This window comes from Corvus hawaiiensis, chromosome Z (genome assembly GCF_020740725.1).
Source record: "Corvus hawaiiensis isolate bCorHaw1 chromosome Z, bCorHaw1.pri.cur, whole genome shotgun sequence".
Taxonomy (NCBI): domain Eukaryota; kingdom Metazoa; phylum Chordata; class Aves; order Passeriformes; family Corvidae; genus Corvus; species Corvus hawaiiensis.
The window spans coordinates 42,917,288-42,927,265 of NC_063255.1; the positions used below are offsets into that span (position 1 = coordinate 42,917,288).

The window sequence follows — 9,978 nt, forward strand, 5'->3', positions numbered from 1 at the left end:
ATATCCCCTTCTTTTATAGCTTTTAGATAATTTCTAATGCTATATTCCTGAGATCTTTCAATACTCAGTATGAAGCCTGTGCAGTCCAGCTGCTTTTTACTCCACCCCTTCATCTTTCTCTTCCAGCTAGCATTACATTCATGGGAAAAAAATTAAGAATAACCATGAACATCATGCATTTTCTAAGCCTTAAAACAGTTTAGCCAAAGGAAGTCCATTAATTACACCTTCTAGATAATAAATATTCCAAATAGTTGGCTTTTGAAAAACTGCTGTCTTGATTTTGTACCTAAAGCTCCAAGTCTCAGTGTGCCACAAGGCGTACTCGAGACATGTCTTTTCTCCCCCTTGTCCATGGACAAGGGAGGGCATCAGCACCACCACACCAACACGGTGAGAGTCATTATAGCCATCATCAGCATCCCCACCATGGCTGTAACATGTTAAAGGACATCACAGTATAATATTTGTACCTATGTTTCCTAACAGGAGCATACATTTCAGTTCTTTTGCAGATACAAAGCTTTGTGCCGCAAATACTCTTCCAAGCATTTCACTGCAAAAGGGTCAACATCAGTGTCAAACTTATTAGCAAATAAGTGATGGTTTCGTAGCATCCAGTTCAAGTCTCCTACTCCAAAAACACAGACAGAGCGAATGTGAACTCCACTGCACGGTGGGTAGGGTGCACCTTTGGACACATCACCTTCAAAGTACTGCCACTTGACAAACCTGGCCAGTGCATTCATATCAGAAACGTCGTACTTGTCACTGGAAGAAAAAGCACCTGGGACTTCAGGGATTCTCTGAATTGTTGCCCACAGGTACTCATCTGGGCTGTAAGTATCTTTCGCCCACTCAATGAACTTAAGTATTTTGCTGTTTTCTAATACATATTCTACAAAGCTTCTGCTAACTACAAAATAGGCACTGCCAGAAAAAACTGGAGTATTGAGAGGTGGTAGTTGTTTGTCTATGCCTGTGTTCTTTATTTTACCATCAATAATCTCATGGTGTTTTTTCCACCTTACTTCTTTATAAACAGGCATTTTTTCTGTTTCCAAGCTATTTTCACCCTTAAGGGCTTTTAATTTCTCTACTATTTCCTGGTTGGTCTTTATAGGAAAGTCCATGCCACATAGGTTTATTAGGTATCTCCAGTTTGAACTTCTTCTGTAGAGATCTTTCATGCAGTTAATGTCTGCCTGCACTCTGCTCCATGAAGCATATACCACACTCTCTAACTGGCTGGAAATAAAGACATTATCAAAACATGAGACTATTCCCTTCACAGCAGCAAAAAAGGATTCTGGAGACTTTTTGTCTACATGAATGCAGTAAAAATTCTGTGGAGCATAGATTGATCTTAGAAGTCTATCAAGCATCTCAATTTTGTGATAAACCACTATTGAGTAAGCAATTGGAAATTCTGCTTCTTCATTGCTGAGAGGTTCCATAATGTATTTCCTAGTCTTGGTGAAGGAGGCACAGTCAGAAGTCATGTTAATATAATCATCTGTCGTTAGTCTGGGGCGTTTCTTAAATGACACTGATAATACCTCAAGCTGTACCTTTTGCATTTCTTCTATATCTCCCTCAATAATCTTGGTGCAGTTAACATTGCTAATAGGATCTTCTTTTGTTAGCTCCAGATGTCTCCGATTTAAGAAGTCTTCTTTCTGGTTAACTTTCAACACTGAAATTATTACTAAAATAAGAGTTAGACCCAAGAAAAGCCTGAAACGCAAGTTGTGACAAAACCGTAATTTCCTCTTCAGCATTTCAAATACCAGGCAGCTTTGCAGGGCTAAAAAAAAAAATGTCCTCCTCTCTGTTCATATGAGCTTCAACAACTTCAGAAAAAAAGTCTCTGTTTTCTCAGGAATTTGGCAAGTTTTTCAGGGAAATGGAAGGAAAAATCCTAAAATAAAATGGAATATGACTGTCATTCACAGACTAAAAAGTTTCTTTAAAAAAATCAGTGATTAATAATTACATTGTTATTTAGTGACAGTAAAAAGCTGAACGGTTCAGCCAAAAATATTCTGTTGAAAATTAAAATTTAACAAATAAAATTTTTCTAGAAAAAGACCGGGAGAAGCAGACAGTTTTAATGAAACACTTTCCACAGTAGTAATGCTACAAACCGAAGTTCAATAAGAAAACTGAGCTGATTCAGCATCTAGAAAAAAACTGAAGTCAGATACACTACTGAGAAGCAAGTATTTCTTGTTAATTCATGCTTCAGAGTTTGACAAGAATGTTTAATACTCACTTCAGGGTTGACGTAGATTTATCACTAAAACTTACCACTCACTTCCTGAATGGTAGTCATGCTTTAGTTCTCACTGGCAAAGAAGTTCCTGCAGCCTTTCAAGATTTTTAAGTGAGATAGTCTCTTCATCCTGCACATGAGCTTCTTAGAAATACCTCCAGGAAAGAGCTGATGAGAAGGGCGAGAAAAAAACGTTGTTATAGCAGGGCACCTCAATTTTCAGAATTTTGAGAAAAGCTGTTACTGAATTGCTGAAACAGCTTTATAAGGTAAGAGGCAATCTCAAGCTGATTTGTATCAAGTTAAGTGCACAAATCTAACACACTTGTTTTTACAATTCAGCAATTGCTTTTATGTGGAGATATGCTGCAAGGCTGGATTGCAAAAAGATTTCTAGCCAATTTTATTTTCTACTTTACTTCACAGGCACTAGATCGTCTTTGTTTGTTAGTTCTGCTACTCTCTAAGCACCTTTTTTCTGTTTCAGTACTCTGTGAACAGAATCACTGCAGTTATACAGTGGCTACAGCTGTACCTATTGAGAAAACTGCAGTCTAGAACTGTATTGCAGAACTGGGTGTCTTTTCTTTTTGGAAGTACTATCTCATGCAGGTAAATTGATCAAGAACAGATATCCTTAAATAACTTACATTGCTACTCAAGTGCCATTTCTAATCATGAATGCACTGCCTAATAATTCAGTGCAGGTTTGAATTTCAAACCAGTCCCTAACTGCAAAAGCCCACACAGTTTATGTGTCTTCCAAATGTGAATCTGTAAGTTTATGAAATATCAGATATTTGAGAGAGATAAGGCTCCTCACATTTTTACTACTTTCAAGAAAAAGAACAGTGCCTCAGAATAACTTTTTTAATAGCTCTAAGAATAACAGCTACTCAGAAAAACTGGTAAGAAACTCTGTTTAAGAAAAATAAGTGTGTACTGTGTCCACTCCTGGGTTTTGCCATAGGCTGTTCTGCTAAGAATTTCCTTTTTCCCCCCTATTTTCTTTAAGCTACCCCAGTACAATTTTAGGTTTTAATTCCTAAACTGTGGCTCTTAACCTGCTACTTGCAGATTTCAGAACAGGTGCATTTAAGAAACTGAGACATAGCATTACAGAGTTTTTTGTTAGTAATGCTGCCCGGGATGCACTATACATTGGGTCCACCACTTTGCCCTTGGCACTGCAGACTGACTGGGGGAATGTAGCACGTGGGGGGAAGGTGTGGATCACTGCACAAATGTCTAGCACAGGTATGAACATCAGCAATTTTTTAAGGAAGTACTGTAGTCAAATATTTTGTATTTCTATCCAACAGCAGGCAGAGACCACTAACTAGACACAAATTTGTGACTAACAGCATTATATAAATATCTTATTTACTCTAAAGTGTACTTTGTTTCCAGAATTACAATTGTAATTATTTTATCCTGCTTTTCTGATACATCTTAAGAAAGGTAAACATTTGTTCATAGTATGTTTTAGCTGTACAGTGAAGTCAAACTGGAAGAAAATTTAAATTTTAAAACTTGGGAAGTAGCCCAGTGAGCTAGCATGCAATTACAGCTGAAAGCACAGAGAGTTAAATTTTAAGAATGAGGTCTTACACTTTGAATTAAAAAAAAAAAAATTAAAAGGAAAATTCCAAAACTCTGGCTTTCGGTTTGCAATGTGGCATTGAACACAGTAACATAATTTAGAACATGTTTTAACATGCTTTGTAACTTATCACACACTTCTGTGCTTGATGTCCTGCTTGTTTACACTAGCAGATCTAATCCACTAAAAATAATATTCATCATATATTAAATTAACGAAGGAGACTAGATATGTGATAGTGTCCATTGAGTATATATTTTCATAGGATGAAGCTTGTGATACTGGTTAACCTTCAATTACTGTATTCTGCCCACAAACTTAAAAATTAAGACATTTATAGAACTTAAATGTACTTAAATGTACTTCAAATGCAGTTATATTTGTGATACTTTAGCTCACAGATGTTGGAATTCTTTCTTTCGGCTGTTAGCACTATTATTTTATCCTATTCTTAGTTTTTATAGGAGCACTAGCATTGAAAAATAACACACACTCAAGAAGATTACCAACCCCTCACTGTTCCAATGGAGGGAGACAGTCTTAATTGAAAGTGACCATTGCAGTCTTCACCTTCTAAAATTTTCAAAGAATAAAGCTTGCTAAGAAGTCTTTCATCCTCCCATTTTAGAATAAAACTTAGCTGAATGCAGGATAAAGAATCCCTTTCAGAAAGGCCTTGTATACCCAGCTGGGTCCAATTTCTCTATTGTTCAGAGCTCAGAATAATCAGACCTGGCATTTTCATTATACCAAAATGAGAGATCTGCAAACATTTACACATTAACATGGCTCTTATCTTTATGTGGAATTCTTTTCCCTGCAAATTTCTCTCACTGACATGCTGCTTCCTCAGACCGATTTTAACAGTAAATTACTATTTGCTTATACTGGCAATTTCAAAGTCCTAAAACTTGATCATATCCAATTCACAAAACCTCATCTTTACAGGGTAAGATTTGTTACCTAATAATACACCTAATATACTTAATGAGCCTAGAACACTCATTAATAGTTTCAGACTGCATTCAGTAAAGCTTTTAACATCAGTAAAGCTTTAGCTCTCCATAGTCTTAGTGTGCACATTAGAGAATTACCTTGTCAGAGGCAGCACTTTGCACTGGAGGGAGGTCTGCACAGCTACACAGAAAATGCTTTTATTTGGCAGCCTACATCTTGCTCTCAACTGAAGTTCAGTTGCAGAAGTTACATATCTGACCCACTTCCTATTTTTTACTGCTTTCTCCTCAAATCAAAACCTCTATTTCTGAAGCAGTCGTTATTAAAAGGGGAAACTTACAGCAGTTGCTGGTAGTTGAGGGAGTTAGTACAAAGGCTGGGTTAGCTGCCCTCTTCCCTGCCAAAATTATTCTTTACTGCTGTACACAAAGGGTATGATATGACTAAACAAAGCCAAGATAATTTCAGCTTGATTTCTAGCAAACACAAAATCCCACGAGAAACCTACATTTTCAACACAAAAACCTCCAAAAACCTCCAAATGAACAAACAAAAAACCAGAAAAACCCCAAAACACCAAACACTTTTACAACAGTATACCACAGCTTGGAGGGAGACCAAAGCTGGTGTGGAGGTTCTGTGCAGACAGGCTGGACTGGATCTGCTGGTCCTACAAATGAGGATGCCTGTGAATGTGCAGAGCTGGCAGAACACCACTACCCCAATAGCTTGGACACCAGCCTCTGGCCACCGGCACAGCACAACCTCTGCGGGTTCACCGCGCCACTGCTCTGGCATCACGATGTGCTGCTGGTGGAAGGAGCAATGCTGCTCCCATCTCTGACACCCACACATTGGGTGGGTGCAACAACAGATCCAACCAGATGGCTTCCAGGGAGCTCTCCAGCCAGTGGGGCCACAAACATGCATTTGCTGGTAAGTCCTAACATTTTACAAAGGCATATCCAGAATGCTTCAAAGCACACACATCCTGTAGTTACTACAATTACCATGTTTCAATTCAGATTCAGTTATGCAGAACATCCATTCTGATGAGGAAGTGATTTTTAAAGCAGTAAGCAGCTTGCATAAACACAAACATGCATAAACACAGACTGTGTGAACTGCAGGGTCATCTGCAAAGATCTGCCAGACACAGTGAAGAATCATTTATTCAGCTTTCCGTGACACCAAGCAGCACAATCTTGAAAGTAGACATGCCTGTAAATAAATCAAAGAACTCATATTTGTTCTGATAGGTAGTCTTGAGTCTTAGTGAAAATGAGAAATGGTCATAAGCTGAGCAGCTGGCTTACCATAAGCCTTTAATGGGACCCTTAATTTTGAAACCATGCGTCAGGGTTTCATGAGGGCACAATTGCCTGCAATTGACAGCACTCTGTAGGAGTAGATGCTTTTCCTTTGGAGGTGCTTAAGAAAATAATAAAAAGGGAAAATACACTCCCTCTTTACAGAAAAAAACTCAACACATTTATAGTCTTTTGTTAACTTGGAAGACAGCTTTAAACAAAACTCCACAAGTGACTAGTACTCCTACATCCACCACTACATAGAAATTAAATACTGAGAGTAACTAAAAGTAGACAGCTGTTTTTTCAGAGCTAAATAAAAGAGATGAAAATAAATTCAAACATCCATGTTATTTGAAGATCTTCAATATTCAAATTCAGGTCTTCATATTCAAGTGCTAGGAATCTAAGACACTAAAGTATTTCTGTTTCAAAAATTGAGTAAAACACACTTGAACATACACTCTGTGTAGACTGTAAAGTGAAAAGGCAGTAAGTTTTACTAGCCTTTCTAGTACTCTCTTATACTACTGTATCATGTAAATCTTCTGCAGAGTAGTTCAAAGCCTGATTATTACTTTCAATCCTGTCCATCCTTAGAGGCCCCACAGATAGAGCTAAGAGTAAGAAATTTCAACTAAGGAGAGTAAAGGTGTTATGGCAAAGTCATTCAGTGACCAGTTCTGACCTCAGGAAGCCTGCGACTCTTAGTATGGACAAAAATATATGTTTTACTTCAAGGTTACTAACACTGAAAGTACACACAAATCACAAAACGAAAAAATCATGAAATCTTTAAACTGTTAAATGTTGGCCAATTTAACATGCAGTAGAACTGCCCGGTGTTCATCAAGGTAATTTGTACACTTTGGCTACTTAAGGTAAAATGCACACCTATTTTTTTCGCATTATTCTAAAGTAGGACCTAAAATATTGCCAGGAACAGAGCTGTTGCTGCAGTCCTCACGCCCACATAAAAAATTTTGCTCATTGCTGCCTTGTGACAATGCTGTATTTCAGAATGGGACACACTGGCAGGAAAAGGTAATCTCTAACATCAGAAAGAAGGCAGAAGAAAGAGGCTGGCAAATTTTTGAGTACTTGGATCCCTCTTCAAGCACAACATATAAAATATTCTGTGATTTTCTTTAGCCCTATGGAGAACCCAGCATTTTAAAGCCATACCTACAGTTACAGTTCATCTGTGAGGTAAAGAATCATCAGTGATTCTTCCTGAGATATTCTATCAGAGTTTTCCAAGATGAGGTTTCTGTTTGCTTTATTAAGTTCCTCTAATAGCACCACAATTATCCCATGTACAATAATGCTGCACATTGCAAGAAGTGGTGTCTCTGGAGCTATGAAGTAAACCTAATAGTGAAAGTTACTCCAGTTGTAGTACTGGGCATGCTACATTTCTGTGGCACTACCTTTTTTCACCTTTCCTAAGACAGAATTCTTATGTTGCTAAAGTTAGGTGTTTTCCAGTTTCAGGAGCTTATGAACCAGAGTAAGTGGACAAGTTTTGAATTGTGTGGAAATCCAAAGGAAAACTGAGAGGGATTATTAAAAAACCAAAATAAAATCTTTTAATAAGACTAGCAGTGGGTTTTCCAATGTGGAAACAAAATTAGAGAGCAGGATTTTGGTCAGTAAACATAATATTTTCAGCAAATAGAATGTATATCTTTAGCTTGTGTGTTTGTCTATGCATTTGCTTTATCTTAGAAAAAAAAAGGCAGACTTGGCAAAGGTATTAATCAGGTTTTTTTATCAACTTTTGGCTCTCCTGGCCTCAGGAAGTTAGTATTACTCCAGACAATTCAGATTTCATAGGAAAGGCATTATGCTGATATATACTATAGGCAGAGTAGCTAATCATTGAGGAGAGAAAATATAAGTAGTATTTTTTTTTGTATACACCTACTTTCAAAAGCAATGTAAGTGAACTCCAAATTGAGCTACAAATACTGCACTATTTTTCACAAGGATTTTCAAGCTGAAGTTGATAGACAGAAAAGCTAGATTTGTCCCCTCTTCTCTCACTACCATTTCTGACTCTCATCCTTGCCAACTCTGTGGTCGAATACCTCATATTGCATTAAAAATGAAATTTAAAATAGCAGACTCCAAAATGGCAATTCCCTCCTGCTGCCACTCCTTCTCTTTCCCACAAAGAAGTCTACTTTTCTGAGTAACACTGAAAGAAGGCAAAGTGCCAGAGCATAACTGAGTCTCCTGTCAGGCTTCTTTCTCAGTCCTCTCACTCGACCTGGGCCACAGAAAACTATTTACAACCTTCTAAACAGCTTTATTTTATTCTGACCAAAAAAAAAAAAGTTTCTTCAGGGTTTTCCCAGTTACAGTGAGTTTGGTGGTGGGGGGGGAGGGGGGGGGGGGAAGCGCCACATCCTACGACTGCAACACCTCAGGAGCATCAGCTATGTCCTGAACCCTGTTAGCGCTAACAGATTTTACACCAAACCAACACCCCCCCCCCGGAGGGCAGCAGCCTGCCCCAGGTTCCCTGCATGCACTGCCGCGGAAAAAGGCAAACGGAGGGTGGGAAGACAGACAGACAGAAAGTGGGGAAACAAAACAAACTAAGAAAAAGGGGGTGTAGAGGGGGAAAAGCAGGGGAAGAAGGGGAAAAGGGAAAGGAGAAGAAAAGGGGAAGAAAGAGGCTAAAGGACATAAGTGGAACTAAAGAGAAGAGGAGAAAGCGGGAAAAGAGGGGGAAAGAGGAGGGAAAGGAGGGGGAGGGAGGGAAAGGGGTAAGAAAAGAAAAAAAGAGGTGAGGGAGGAAAGAAGGAGAAAAAAGAACAGATGGACAACAGATGTGTCTCCCTGCCCTCCAGTGCGGCACCTGCCTGGCGATACAGCGGCTCCTGGAGTAGCGCTGCGAGGCTCCGCAGGGTACAGCGCCCGGGAAGAGCGATGCCAGCCCGCGCTGCCGCCCGCTTCGGGACCACGCCGCTCCCGGTCCGCCCGCAGCGCCCAGGTGCGGAGCAGCCCGGGGCAGGCAGGGAGCCCGGCAACCTCCCCTGCGGGCGCGGCCCCGACCCGGACCCGGCTCCTGCCCTGGCCTGCGGAGGCCCCGCGCCCCTCCCGCCACCACCCACCCGGGGTCCGGCCGCCCTCAGGATCCCGCCCTGCCTCCCCGCGCCTCGCCCGGCCCCGCCCTCGCCCACACCGTGCTGTGCGTTGGCAGCCGTGGTAACTGCGCTTGTGTATCTTTTTTTCTCCCAGCAGTGCCGGTAACGTTGGAACCCACGTAGGCCAAACTTCTCTGCGGCTCACGGGATCAAAAGGCTTTCTCGTGGTTCCGAGCCCCGAAGGAGCACGCACCCTCCGGGGCCGGATGCGCTGAGCGGGCTCGGTGCGGCTGTAGCAGCCGCGCGCCCGGGAGCGGGGAGCCGGCGGGGCCGGTGCTCCTGCGGCGGCACCGCGCAGCCCGAGACTCGCCTCCTGCTGCAAGTGGGCTTCAGAGAGCTCCGTGAGGGAAAGTCGACAGACGGAAGGGAGGGTGGGGTGGAACGGGAGCAGTGGCTGGGAAGCGGTGCACGAAACTTCCAGCGGTGGAGTAAAACGTGTCTAGGCAGAGTGTGAAGAAGACTCAGATTTCTTATTCACTTTGTCCCTTCAGATATCTCTCCGACGATAAACACAGTCCACGTGGTTTGGAGAGCTGTGAAACACGAAGGTGGAGCTTAGGGGCAAGTCCCTTGTTATTTTAGCAAAGTACTTCGATAGAAAACAGAAAATTAAATTTCAAGGAAATACAAAGAGCGTGTGCCTCATTAAAAAACTCGAGAGCTGCAGCCTGCAGCAGC

At 41.0% G+C, this 9,978-nt stretch overlaps 1 protein-coding gene across 3 annotated transcripts; it reads right to left on the reverse strand.

Annotated features, from left to right (window-relative positions):
• Positions 1 to 264: 264 nt before the first annotated feature.
• On the reverse strand, positions 265 to 9,230 carry GCNT1 (glucosaminyl (N-acetyl) transferase 1). Of its 3 annotated transcripts, XM_048292662.1 has the most exons (4): positions 9,012 to 9,230; positions 5,846 to 6,056; positions 2,311 to 2,443; positions 265 to 1,921 (listed from the first exon to the last, which is right to left on the reverse strand). In XM_048292662.1, exon 4 carries the CDS (start codon positions 1,779 to 1,781, stop codon positions 501 to 503), a length of 1,281 nt encoding a protein of 426 aa, XP_048148619.1. In that variant the 5' UTR covers positions 1,782 to 1,921; positions 2,311 to 2,443; positions 5,846 to 6,056; positions 9,012 to 9,230; the 3' UTR covers positions 265 to 500. The 3 variants fall into 3 exon arrangements, with proteins under 3 accessions (XP_048148619.1, XP_048148617.1, XP_048148618.1); XM_048292660.1 differs by lacking the exon at positions 5,846 to 6,056; XM_048292661.1 differs by lacking the exons at positions 5,846 to 6,056; positions 9,012 to 9,230 and adding an exon at positions 4,973 to 5,831.
• Between the last annotated feature and the right edge of the window lie 748 nt (positions 9,231 to 9,978).

What these genes read in the sequence shown, in the direction of transcription:
- GCNT1 (XM_048292660.1), bottom strand. Translation starts at nt 1,781, where the DNA reads ATGCTGAAGAGGAAATTACGGTTTTGTCACAACTTGCGTTTCAGGCTT.